Raw genomic sequence first — 13,910 nt, forward strand, 5'->3', positions numbered from 1 at the left:
ACGTGTAGACCGGGGAGCCAGGGAACTGTCAGGGGTGGGCAGGTCCAGACAGGGGGCACAGCCTCCGGTGGGTGGGGGGCAGACAGGCAGGGGCTGCTGGCTCAGAAGCCGAAGGTCTCCTGGGAGGCGTAGACCATGTAGAGGAAGCCGTCCTCGTCCTTCTCCTGCTCGTAGATGTCCGCGATGGGCGTGGACAGGCTGAGTATGCCGTGGTCGTTCACCAGCAGGAAGAAGGCCTGCGTGGGCTTCAGCTGCAGGCGGCGCCGGATCATCTTGACCAGCTGGCTCCCGTTGACGTGGTCCGGGACGAGGAACTTGGTCTTGTCCAGGACCGGCAGCTGCTTCTCGCCCTGGTAGCGCTCGATGATCACCAGGATCTTCCTGGGGTGCTGGTGGCGGGCCTGCTGCACCTCCTTGCTGCGGTCGGCGAAGCTCCGCCGCTGCTTGAAGGACCGCTCCCAGGGCACCACGGCGCAGGCCTGGGCGCCGGGGTGCGCCTGAGCATGTGAATGCGGTTTGGGGGTTTCGGGGGCTCGCGCCTCACGCTTAAGGGCTCTGGGGCTCGCTAGGAGCGTGGCGGCGGCGGCGGCGGCGGTGGCGGCGGCGGCTGCGGGAGGTAACTCCAGATAATCAGCTTTTTATCAATTATAACGTCTGCCCATCAGGAGCCGGCGCTATCAGACACGAGTTCCTTAAAGTGGCTGAACCCTCACTCCGCTGGCTCTGCTCTTTCTGTACTTTTGGGCTATGTGTTTCCCAGTCCATCCTCCCTCCCTCCCTCCCTCCCTCCCTTCTCTCCCATTTTTTGGGACAAGGTGTCTCACTCTGTGTCCCAGGCTGGAGTGCAGTGGATGCTCACACCTCACTACAGCCTTCAACTCCTGGGCTCAAGAGATCCTCCGACCTCAGCCTCCTGCATAGCTGGGACTATAGGTGGGCATCACCATGCACGGCTAAATTTTTCTATATATTTTTAGTTGTCTGATTAATTTCTTTCTATTTTTCTTTTTTTTTAGTAGAGACGAGGTCTCGCTCTTGCTCAGCCTGGTCTCGAACTCCTGACCTTGAGCGATCCTCCTGCCTCGGCCTCCCAGAGTGCTGGGATCACAGGCGTGAGCCCCTGTGCCCGGCCTTATTTTCTTTTTTGAGGATCCAAAGTTTAAATTACTCACCTGCTGAAATTTTCTGGCCCAGCTTGTAAGGGCTGCTGTGACCCACTCCTAGCACCCTTCTGCTTTAACAGAGGATTTGTAAAACAACATTCGGCTACAGACAGCACAGAAATGTCGATGGGAAATCATAACCGAAACTTAGGTGCACAGGGTTCAAATGCTGGCTCCTTGGGCTGGAAATCACGATCTTCCACGCGGGTGTCTGTCACCTGCAGGCGGTAGTCTAGGTACTGCTCTGCGACACGACTGTGATCCAATTCCTCGTCACCACACACGCTAGAGTCTGCGGTGCCTTAATTTGCAAGGAACTAAAATGCTGGGGCAGCGATTTTTAAATATCTTAGCTGCTGCCTTCCCTGCCCCCTTCTCTGTCACGTACTTCCTTAAGATACCTTGCTCCGCTAAGCCGCTGTCTCAAAAACGGTTCCAGTTTCATTGCCTTAGGGGGAGAACGAGGACAGCAGGAACCCGGGGCGAACGGAAGCAACGGTCTCTTCCGTGAGGCTTCTCATTCCAGACGCTCAAGCCCTTCCGGGAAGGCAATGAATTCCTGGCGCGCGTGGAACATTTTAGAGCGAACCGAAATCGGGGCAGTGGGTCCTCTTCTGCCTTCTCTGGCCCCTTCCCCAACCGAAGGGAGGAGGGGCGTCCAGAGGAGGAGGAAGGGAGGGTGGATTTTTCTAGTCTGCACATCCTGTGTGGCTGGACTCAGTGTGGGCAGGTTTGTGGTATCTGGGGATGTCACAGTAGGTCTTAAAAACATAAAAAGTTAATATGAAAGCATTCTTTTAAGACTTATTTTTGTTTGTAAAGTAAAAAGCTTGTACTTTGTAAACCTCGCCCTAATAAAAAAAATCTATACTCCGTAAGCAATGACCTTGTAACTGATTATATAAGTTTAGTTGTCTGTAATAAAATTTACTTGCCTCACCCAAAAGAAAATGCTCCCTGCCTTAACTGACGCTCTCTGCTTCTGTCCCCTTGCTTGCTCAAAGATTGTCATCAGTCCCCAGGCCAGACAGGTGGTCTGAGGCAGGTCCCAGACCCCGCGGCTAGAAAATATATAATTATTTTTGTTCCACTGTGTCGTGTTTAATATCACATAGCCCCCTCCAGGTTAATACAAAGTCTTCTCACCTTCTCGGCCCTGGACTGCTCTCTGTGCCGCCGTCCGTGATGACACGAAAAGCAGTCGCCGGCCAGCTACTGAAGACTCCCGACGTGGCTCACTCGGCCTCGAGGGGGTCCTTCTCGCACCCCGCACCCTAACACTTACGGGCCCCAGCGAGATCGCCCCTGCGACCGGGGCACCTGGTGACCCCCGGTGCTTGGAGACCCGGTGCGAGGCCGGGAGCCTGCCCCAGGGGGGCCCCTGAGGGGCACCTTTGTCCTCAGCCCCGGGCAGGCCAGACTGCGTGCCAGTCGCAAGTGTCCTAGAACCCTACAAGCTGCAGGCCGAGCCTGCAGGTTCCGATCCCCGGTGAGCTCCCTGTCTCCTCAGCCGGGGGCCCTTCTGGGGACCCGTGGGAGGCTGGACGCAGCCCGTGCCCCGGGTCTGTGGCTCCAAGAGGTGAGACGTCACCTGAGAGCCTCTGATTTAGTCCTGTTCTCTGTCTGGTTGTGACGTGGTTGTACCTTTTGCGTGTTTTGTGGCGTGCTGTGTGTCTCGTGTTTGGCTGTCGTTGTTAGTGTCGCCCACATAAAGCAGATGGAGTTTGGAAGACCGATTGAGAAAGACGAGAACCGGGGACGGGGGACGGAGGCGGGGGCAGAGGCCCGGTCAGGAACGACCTTGTTGTCCCTAGTGTCAGACAAAGGATCAGCGGAAAGCACAGTCAAAGCGGCCTTCATCTGTGTCAGCTACTAAGGGCAAGTCGGACTAGAGACAGTCACTGAGATCAATTGGCTTTAAGTCATCCTAAGCCGGCCCCAGGACCCTGCTGTTATTCCCGACCCTCTGCTGTTTCTCTTAGTACAGACTCTGACCCTCTGCTGTTTCAGGTCTGTACGGGATTCCAAATAAAAAAACATAGACGCGGTTCATAATCCGAGACACAAATACGACGGCAGGGGCGCCTCACCGCCCTTGCCTTGGAAGGTCCCACGGCGGCCGCCCCAGCCGGGACTCTCGCACTGGTTCCAACTTGTGTCCTGATCGTGGCTTCTCTTGCCAGAAATGGCTCAGGTCGACTGCTGAGGGGCCAGTATCCTTACATACTTTCCAGTGGTTGGGTGGCACCCTCAGAGTCAGTTTCAACTGTTTGCCTGAACGGGCAAAATGGGCCAGTCCATGTCTCGGGTGACCTACGCTAATTATACACCGATTATATGTTTCTTAAAAAATTTTCAGGATTTCCAAAGGCGCGCCACGCCATACAGATTTACCAGAAATTCTTTGAACTTATAAAAATTTTATGAGCAGGAGTGGCCCACCTTTGGTGCAGGGTGATCACCCAAAAAAAACACCCAGGCCACTCTAACTCATCGGATACAAGCTACCATCTTTAAAAGCCCACGGCACCGGGACCAAATTCCCTGTATTCGGATATAAAGTGACATATTAACAGATAATCCGAGGTGGCTCCAACAATACAAAAAGCCACGTAAGACACCAAAAACAGTGATGATACCTAACCCGGCAAAAGGGACCAAAAAAAAGCAGACAAAGCAGAAATCACATCCTGTGTTGACAGATCTTACGGAGGGGTACCCGCTTTTAGGGGGCCCCCTCCGTATGCTCCCCCAGTCTCCAAAACACCAGATGAGTCGAATAAGGGGCCCCAGAGCCCTGCTGGTTCTGCCAGCCCACCGCGTCCTCGGAGCGGCTCCCGGCACCAGCCTGTCTGGCCTCCCCCGGGAGCCCCGATTCCTCCTCTGAGACAGGCCCCTGTGGGGCCCGGGTTTCACCGCCCCCCATTTGTGGTCTCTGTTCCCTTTTCGACCACTGATCTGTATAATTAAAAAAATCAAAGCCCGTCTTTCTCTGAGAAGCCGCAGCGACTGGTATCTCTCCTGCAGACGTCTCTGTACCCATGGGCCACCCTGGGGCGACGGGCAACAGCTTCTACCGGCTCCCTTCCCCTTGCAGGAGAGAGGGCATTCAAGAAAAAGCAGCCAAGACGACTCCTGGTCCGCACGGACAGCCTCCTGTCTGGGTGCAGCGGGTGTTTCCCTCCGTGCACCCCAACTGGGATCCCAATGAGGATGGAGGTGAGGGGGCGCTCGGTCAGTATCGCCAGACTCTGCTCCGGGGTACACGGGCAGCGGCCAAAAAGCCGACCCACCTGTCTAAGATAAGCGAGACGGTGCGGGGGCCCAATGAGGCCCCGGCGGCGTTTCTAGAACGCCTCTGTAGAGCCTACCGCCTGTACACCCCTATAGATCCTGAAACACCTAAAAGTAGGCGTGCTATTAATACTGCTTGCGCTACTCAATTGGCCCCAGACATCAAAAAGACATTGCAAAAGTTAAAAGAGTTTAAAAAAAAAGTTACTGCCTAATTTGATAGAGATTGCCCAAAAGATTTACAACAACCGGGAGGACCCTGGAACTGTGCCATCTAAAACAATGGCTAAGATTATGGTGGCCGCCGCGGGCGGACCCCAGAAACCGAGAAAAAAAATAAGAAAGAAAAATGGGTTACAAGGTCAAAACAAAAAAACGACCTGAGATTGCATCAGTGCGCTTATTACAAAAAATGTAGACATTAAAAAAAAGACCGCCCCTATATGCCCAGCTGCAAGTTAAAAAACCAGCCACCCCGGCTCCGGTCCCTATAAAAAATACAAAATCACGGGGCCGGGGCTCCATCGTAATGCGCCCCCAGGAGCCCAAGGAAACACGAAAGATGGGGAGCAAGCCAATGCCATTCCGGTAGATGCCGGGGCAATGCATTCGGTTCCGCAAGAGGCGGTAGGGCCTGTGTCTGATGGAAAAGTTCTAGTACAGCGAGCCACAGAAAACACTAAAGCTTGTCCACAGACAAAAACCAGAACAACCAACCTGGGGGCAGGAACTCTTACCCGTTCGTTCCTGGTGATGCCCGAATGCCCACACCCACGTCTGGGAAGGGACCTGCTCCAGGAGTTACGGGCTACCATGAGTTTCCGGGAGGACACAGCCGAACTTTCACTTGACCAAAGTCCCTCTGTCACGCTCCTTCCCTGTCCCGTGTCAGAGGAGGACTGAGTGGCAGGAGAAGCGTCCCCACACTGGACTTACGTCCGTATCTACAAAAACGTCAGAATAAGATCCCTGATGCGGAGACAGAAGCTAACCCGCCTGCGCTGGCCTCTCACCGACCTCCTACTGTCGTGCAGTTAAGCGGCACCGCCGCCCCCGTCCGCGTGCGGAGTAGCCCATCAGTCTGAAAGCAAAAAGCAAGGCCGCCATCCACGTTAAAAGACTCCAAGAGACAGACGTTTCAGTTCCTTGTCAATCAGCTTCAAACACCCCTCTGCTCCCTGCTCAAGAACCAGGAACCAATGGCTACTGACCGGTGCAGGATCCCCAGAACACAAGCAAGAGGGGCGAGACCGTTCGCCCCAACGGTGCGGAACCCGTGCACCCTTCCGAGTTTGCTGCCTGCGAACCGGCAGATCTACACCGCGCTGGACCTGAAGACGCCTTCTTCTCACTGCCGTTGTCCCCAGTAGGTCACCCTGTGTTTGCCTTTCAATGCGCTGCTGACCCAGAGAGAGGATATTCGGGACAGTTGACCTGGACTAGATGCCACAGGGCTTCAAAAACTCGCCCACTGTATCTGGTGAGGCTCTACGTCAAGACCTGATGCATTTTAGACAGGAGCACCCACGAGTGGCTCTCTACGACACACGGACCATCTTCTCCTGACGACGGAAGATCGAGCCACTTGTAAAATGTAACCGAGGACGTGCTGGCAAAGCTGGCCTACTGGACCATCCGATGTCAGCTAAAAGGCTCAGCTCTATGCTCAGACTGCCACCTGCCTACGACAGGAGCTAAAAACAAAAAAACGAAAAAAAACCCACTCTGTACTAAAAAAAATTAAAACAATCTTAAAGATCCCACAGCCCCAAACCAAAAAGCATGCACGTTAAGTTTTTGGGGGCTGTGGACTATTACAGACTCTACATCCCCAAGTTCACCAGAATAACAAAGCCCCTGTATGCCAACACACACACACACACACACACACAGCCCTAGTTTAGACTACAACTAAATCAAAAGCCTTTAAAAGTCTCAAACAGGCGCCTCTAAACGCCCTGCACTGGCCTCACCGGACCTAACCAAGCCTTTCCGGTTTTATATGGCTAAAGCCAAAAAACAGCCAACGGGGTCCTGACCCAAAGCTAAAACCATACTATAGACCGGTCACGTGTTTATCTAAAAGACTCGACCCGCTAGCCTCTGGCTGGCCAAGATGGGCCCGGGCCGTAGCTGCGACAGCTGTCCTGGCTGAAATAACCTCCAGGCCCACTTTGGGACGAGACTTACCCGTTACCGCCCCGCGCTCCGTACAAGCCCTGCTGAGGAGCCCCCTAAGAAACGGCTCTCAACTCACATAACCCGGTATCAAGAGTCACCATTAAACCCTCCCCAAATTCGCTCCCTAAAATAATAAGGCCGCGGACTAATTTAAGAGCAGACCTCATCAGCCACGGCCACACCTGATACCGAGCTGTACACGGATAAAGACGGCCACACATCCCAAAGAGTCACATATACAGGGCGGCCGTGGTCCCCACGGACCGGGCTGTTGAGGCTCAGGCTTTAGGTCGTGGGACTTCAGCCCAAAAAACGGAACTCATGGCCTTAACCCAAGCCCTAGAATAAAAAAAAAAAGACAAAACTATTAACATCTACACAGATGATAAATCTACCTTTACGACGGCTCATAAAAAAGGGTTACAAAATTACCAACACTGTGCCTGCCCATCGACTAAACCCCTACACTATCATACAAAAAAAAATATTATTACGCCAAACAAAAAAATAAAACTAAAACCTCACAGACTAATAAAGATCCCTATATTTCTTTATCCAGAAAAAACTGAGTTGTTCGGCCCTCGGGTCCTATGACCCCGTGACCATTACAATCAATAACACACTCAAATATAAACATCAAAAAAGCCTAAAGACAGCGGCTCTATGTGTCATCTAAAAAAACAAATGGGACCCGGGGTTGCCTTTTACTGCCAACGTTTCACCCCAGCTAGACCCGGCAACCCCGCAGGTCCTGATGAGAATTCATACTTAAACCTGCCCCCCGCGCATCCTGTCTCCACGTCCGGGGCTCCCCTCGCGTCCCTCCGCCCCGCTCGGGCCCCCCGTCCCTCGTGGACAACCCCCACCTGACATGCAAGCTCGGCACCTCAGTTTCTCAGCGAGACGGACCCCAACGTAACTGAAAATTACTGGCTTCGTCTCGATCCAAAGCCCCCTATTACATTAAGATCAAGACAAATAACCTACTTAAAAAAACTATCAACCACATTAAAAACGTAACTTCCAAGAAAGTCCACAAACAACATCTATATAAATAAAAACAAAAACCTAACCTAACACTACAAAACTTACAAAAACCCACGCCTACGTATATCCCATAGACTGTAAGTTAACTCGGCCCCCGACACCGACCATTGTAACCTCTAAGCCACCAGATGAATATTAATTTAAATGACTTAAAAAAAGTCTATCAACTATAAAACAATCAATAAATTCCCTAACTAAAATAATTCTACAAAATAAAAAAAAACCTAAACTTACTATTTTTAAAACAAAAAAGCTTACATATTGCCCTAAAAAAATCTTACTGTTTCTATACTAACCATTCAAATATAATTCACAACAGCTTACCACCAATACATAATAAAATAAAACAATGATTAATACCGAAACCTGTTTCCTCGGTCCCCTTAATTAACTACTGTCCCGTCCACAATAGCAGGGCCTCTGATCTTATTCTTATCCACATTATTAATTAGCCCACGTATAACTGACTGCCCTTTAACACACACAAACACACCCAAAATGTCAAGTTGACGGTGCTTCACACTCATTATCGCCGCGTCTATAAAAACAATTCATAAACACAAAATCAAAGATTTAATCACACAACCAACCAGTGGAGAATGTAACACTAGGCCTCAAAAATATAAAAAGTTATTATAAAAACGCTGTCTCAAGACTCATTTCTGTCTACAGAGTGAAAAGCTTGTACTTTGTAAGCCTCGCCCCAACAGGGAAATCTATCTCTGTAAGCAACGACCTTGTAACTGATCATACGAGTTTGTTGGTTGTCTGCAATAAAATGTATTTGCCTCACCCAAAAAGAAATGCTCCCTGCCTTAACTGAGGCTCTCTGCTTCTGCCCCCTTGCTTGCTCAAACATTGTCATCAGTGCCGAGCCAGACAGGTGGTCTGAGGCAGGTCCCAGACCCCGTGGCTAGAAAGTGTGTGATATAATTATTTTTGTCCCACTGTGTCGCGTTTAGTATCACGTGGCCCCCTCCAAGTTAATCTGCGGTCTTCTCACCGTTTCAACTCTGAACTACTCTCTGTGCAGCCGTCTGTGACGATACAAAACACAGTCACTGCCAGCTAACGAAGCTCCCGACGTGGCTCGTTCGGCCTCACGGGTCTTTCTCGCACCCTGCACCCTAACAGGGAGAGAGGGAAGTGGGGTCTCCCTTGCCGAGATGGGCCGCAGGGAGGCAGCCAAACCGAGTGAGTGGACACAGCTCCACGGCGTCTCTGCGCAGCGAGGACGGCAGAGAGCCTTTCCAGGGACTCGCGTGTCCCCGAGGCCCTGATGTGGTGAAGAAAGCCGCTGACCTGGAGGGCCACAAAGGGACCCTCGAATGACCAAGGCCCGGGGGGCGATGGACCTCTCCGGGGGTCAGCACAGGCGGAAGACAGACACCAAGGATGTCCCTTCCCCTGGCCCCACTGTCTTGGTAAGACCCCCCCCTCCCCGAACTTACATGTGACCTTGGGAAGGAGAAAGGTTTGGCCATCGTGGTGGCCTGGGACTTCCGCTAGAACCTGTCACCCCGATCAAGTTCTGCTGCATGCGCGCCTGAGTTTGTGGACTGTCCAAACGCAAGGAGGCTTGACACAGCGCAAAGAACGAGCAGCGGCAGAGATGGGAATAGTCACTCTCTGGGGGACAGCATGTTCAGGACCTGGACATGGTTTTTGCCACCTTAGTTCCAGCAAGCTACGAAGGGCTCCTTGGAAGAGAGAGGTAAGAAACAGGAACCCAGGCGGGCACGGTGGCTCACACCTGTGATCCCAGCACTCTGGGAGGCCGAGGCGGGAGGATCGCTGGAGCTCAGGAGTTCGAGACGAGACCAGCCTGAGCAAGAGCGAGACCTCTGTCTCTACTATGAGTAGAAAGAAATTAGCTGCACCACTAAAAACATATAGAAAAAATTAGCCAGGCATGATGGCGCGTGCCTGTGGTCCCAGCTACTTGGGAGGCTGAGGCAGGAGGATCGCTGGAGCCCAGGAGTTGGAGGTTGCTGTGAGCGAGGCTGACGCCACGGAACTCTAGCCCGGCCCACAGAGCCAGACTCTGTCTCAAAAAAAAAAAAAAAAATAGAATTCTAACTACAGAAATCAGCTATTTCACTGTTTTGAATGGAATTAATGGGTCTCATTTCCTGGGGACATGGGTCACGGGGTGGCAGAGCTGAGGACGATCGTCACCTGTGAGTCCACTCAACAGCTCGAGGCGCAAGCTGCCCTCGGCCAGGGGCTCTGGCCCTCTGCTCCGCACGCAGACGGCAGGAGCAAAGAGGGTGACACTGGTGCCCACCGTGCAGCCCGATCCCAACAGGAGTCCCCGCTGTGCCATGAGAGGGTGCGGAGGCAGGCAGGCCTGGGCCAGAGCGAGGTGGCTCTGGGACTGAAGAAAGGGACCGGATCCAGGCTCAGGGAGCAGAGGGAGAAGCGAGATGGGGGACGGGGAGCGCAGGGCCTCACTGAGGCCCAGGAGTTTTAGGAACTGCCAAGAAACTGACTGAGGCCAGGAGCAGGAAAAGCTAGAGCAACGTCGCGTCCCTCTGCTGCCTCTGCTGTCCGAGCTGCCGTGACCGTCCCACCACGAGGTCTGGCAGCGCCTGCTGCTGGGACGGGCAGGAAGCTGACGCCACTTCCAGAGACACGGTCCCTGCGGGCGGCGTGGCACCGTGGCTCTCCGCCGTGCGCCTGCCACCGCCCCGGGACGGCAGACGCTCCGTCCTAACTATCCGAGGCTTCCTCGTCTCACCCCGTGCTGGTCCCACTCAGCAGCCTCTCGCCCCTGCCCCAAGCCAGACAGGAACCATCAATACTGAGACTCCCTGACTTCGGAGCCAGAGACACACTCACCTTTGCAACTCAGCTGTCCCCACTTTAGACAATACTTTTTTTTTTTTTGAGACAGAGTCTCACTCTGTCGCCCGGGCTAGAGTGCCGTGGCGTCAGCCTCGCTCACAGCAACGTCCAACTCCCGGGCTCAAGTGATCCTCCTGCCTCAGCCTCCCGGGTAGCTGGGACGACAGGCACGCGCCACCGTGCCCGGCCTGGACGACACTTTCTGCTGAACTCTGCTACCGAGGGGGCCCGGGACCCTTACCTCGGGTGAGGATGCCGCTCGTGGGGCTGAACGCCTTCCACACGATGCTCTCGCAGATGTTGGCGGAAACGAAGAGGGACATCCCAGAGCCCAGGCCATACCCTCTTTGCAGGAATCCATGCAAAAGCAGGACAATCAGGCCACCAATGGAAAGCTGCAAAAAATTGAAAAATAAATGTCAACCAACCCAAAGAGCCCATGTGTCACTGCTCCCCAGGGACGGGGGTCTGTCCTGCTTCGGTAATCGGGTTCTGACCCGAATGCCGAAGGCTCGGCGGGAACGCGTCAGCAGCGCCTGCCTTGGCCGAACTCGGGAGGGCAGACCCGGGTCTCTGGCTGCGGTGGGTGCCAGGCCTTTCCGTGTGGCTGCGATTTGTCATCTGAGAACTGCCGGCGGGGGCGAGGGGTGCTCGGAAGGGGGAGGTTAGCGGAACAGTCACCTGGATAGTGACCAGCAGGCAGATGCCAGCGCCCATCTCCAAAGGGTCCCCGTACGTTCCCATCATCACGTACACGACGGCCTGGCCAATGATGATAGTCACGCGAAACACTGGAATCGGAGGAGAGCTGTGTTTGCAAAGTGGACGCCACTCGGGAGCGGAACAGAGGGACCCAACACCCGCCCCACGGCAGGCACCAGGGAAAACAAGGATGGAGAATGCTGATGTTGCCTCCCAGGGGCTTGGCTGAGGGGACAGGTCAGGTCACTTGGGAGCTGCACGGCCCACGGGTGACCCGTACAGCAGGGCCATCTCCACGGGCTCACCCTGCAGCCCCGAGACCCGAACACAGAACACTGATCTTGGGATAAAGCGATCCCTTCCCAAATTTGTGTTAAATGTGTTCTTAAAAGGAAAACCCCTCAATACCATCAATCTGGTTATGACTCCCATCCCCTCTGCTGCCAGGCTCTTTTGGTCTAACAGATACTTTCCTTCCTGTAGACTGTCTTTTTTTTTTTTGAGATATAGGCTCACTCTGTCACCCGGGCTAGAGTGCCATGGCGTCAGCCTCGCTCACAGCAACCTCCAACTCCTGGGCTCAAGCGATCCTCCTGCCTCAGCCTCCCGAGCAGGTAGGAATATAGGCATGTGCCACCATGCCCGGCTAATTTTTTCTATACATTTTTAGTTGTCCAGCTAATTTCCTTCTATTTTTAGTAGAGACGGGGTCTCGCATTTGCTCAGGCTGGTCTCGAACTTCTGACCTCAAGTGATCCTCCCTCCTTGGCCTCCGACAGTGCTAGAATTAGAGGCGTGAGCCACCGCGCCCGGCCTGTAGATTGTCTCAATTCCTTGTATGTCATTATATTTCACCACTAGGCACAATGGAATCGACACCTTTTATTCATTCCCACAATACTAGATGGGTCTCATAGTGTGGCTTCGGCTTCAGTTTCAGTTTTTCTACTTCATTTGTTACGTAAAATATTTACAGGTAAAGGAACAGAGACTTCAGAGCTGTCTTCTAACCTTCCCCCAAATCACAAAGCTGGTGCACAGCAGAGCTGGGCTGAGGCAACCACCCTTCCCTTCCGTTAAACTCTTCCAAAAACTCCCAAAGGAAAACAACAGTTGCCAAACATCTACGTGTACCAGGTTCTGTGAAAGTGATTATTCAGTTGGATCCTAAAGACAGCTCTGAAGCAGATGTTCCCTGTAAGTGACAACGGGGACATCTCCAAGCCTTGCTCCTTCCACCCCCCATCACGTGGCCTCGGGGCGCTGCGGACACTCGGCCCCGCCTTGCCCGGCCCACGCCTGGCGCCCAGACCCTCTGCTGTCCCCAGGTGCTGTCTCGCTCTAACACAGGCCACCAAGCGCCTGCAGGCTGGTGGGCCAGGGAGGTCACAGCACCCAAAACCTGTCTGGATGCCCCAACCTTGACAGCACATTCAAATTCTCAGCTCCAGACATCAGAATGTGATTCACGCTCTTTCTTACACTTTTGGGCGCTGTTGAAGAGAGCTCGGTCTTTGGGGGTGTTGCCGACTTCAGTGATCTTGGCTCCGGCCAGGAGCTTCGTGATGACGCTGGAGACGATGATGGGAGATATTCCCAGCTCCATCAAGGTGTCTTGAGAACAGGGGGAGGCAAAGCACAGCCCGTATTAGCTTGGAAAAGACAGCATTATTTTAAAAAAAACGAATGAGCAAAATCCGACTGGGTACCCCTTACAGAAAGCCAACGGGCTTCAGCTTGCTGGCATCTCTGAACTTAGAGAACAACCCCAAAATATCTGCATTTCGAGTATAATTCAATTCCTTCTGTTCAGCAATACCAGGCGACACCTCATTCTGTTTAGGACGTCACGTGGCAGCTAAACAGACTGTTGCGTTTAAATTCAACATAAACAGATTCACTCTGGTTTTAGGGAGATAAGAGAGGTCTCTGCTGTTCATGAGTTAATAAAAAAGGATAACGTTCCAATCATTTCCAGAGTGGGCCGATACAACTATATCTAGCTGGGAACGAATCTCTACTTCCCATTACGTTAAAATAAGCTGTACCTCCAACTGATTTCCGACTTAATCCGAACCATATTTTAAACATGAGTTAATCAAACGCAGTATCAACGCACTCATTCAAAACCCTCCCCAGCCCCCCGAGTGAGTGGCTGGAGCGTACGAAACACCGTCACATTTTTTGGGCGCATATTCGTAACCTACAGATATGAAAAAGACACACCTGAAAAGCAAATTACATCCTCTAAAGAGTGTTATCAATGGAAAGAAACGGCCTCATTTCGGGTGTTTACAAAGCATTCGAGTTTTTCCATGTCTTATTATTCTCTACAACGAAGACTTATCTCGTTATCACAGGTTCTGCGCTGCATTACAATGCAACTGCAAATACCTCGGTCCTGAATTCAGCATGTATACATGCATGCATTTACTTATACATTTATGTATGTGTTTATGTATTTCTGTATGTATGTATGCATGTATTTATGTCTGTATGTACTTATATATTTGTTTATGTATTTATTTATTTATTGACAGAGTCCGGCTTTGTCACCGGGGCTAGAGTGCCGTGGCGTCAGCCTCGCTCACAGCAACCTCCAATCCCTGGGCTCAAGTGATCCTCCTGCCTCAGCCTCCCGAGTAGCTGGGACTACAGGCACGCGCCACCATGCCC

General features: G+C 52.6%; 1 protein-coding gene across 2 annotated transcripts in view; it reads right to left on the reverse strand.

Moving 5' to 3' along the window:
• The window catches only part of LOC105822040 (microtubule-associated proteins 1A/1B light chain 3A-like), a 14,549-nt gene continuing 639 nt past the window's right edge, over window positions 1-13,910 (reverse strand). Inside the window, exons 3-6 of one of the 2 annotated variants that reach the window (XM_012658970.1) lie at window positions 12,717-12,848; window positions 11,214-11,323; window positions 10,774-10,927; window positions 1-607 (exon numbers count right to left, since the gene is read on the reverse strand). In XM_012658970.1, coding sequence (XP_012514424.1) covers window positions 102-607; window positions 10,774-10,927; window positions 11,214-11,323; window positions 12,717-12,848 — 902 coding nt within the window. In that variant the 3' untranslated portion in view covers window positions 1-101. Of the gene's footprint in view, window positions 608-10,773; window positions 10,928-11,213; window positions 11,324-12,716; window positions 12,849-13,910 lie in introns of those variants that run through there. The other variant, XM_012658971.1, reaches the window with a different exon arrangement.

Source organism: Propithecus coquereli, unplaced genomic scaffold, assembly GCF_000956105.1.
Source record: "Propithecus coquereli isolate 6110/MARCELLA unplaced genomic scaffold, Pcoq_1.0 Scaffold592, whole genome shotgun sequence".
Taxonomy (NCBI): domain Eukaryota; kingdom Metazoa; phylum Chordata; class Mammalia; order Primates; family Indriidae; genus Propithecus; species Propithecus coquereli.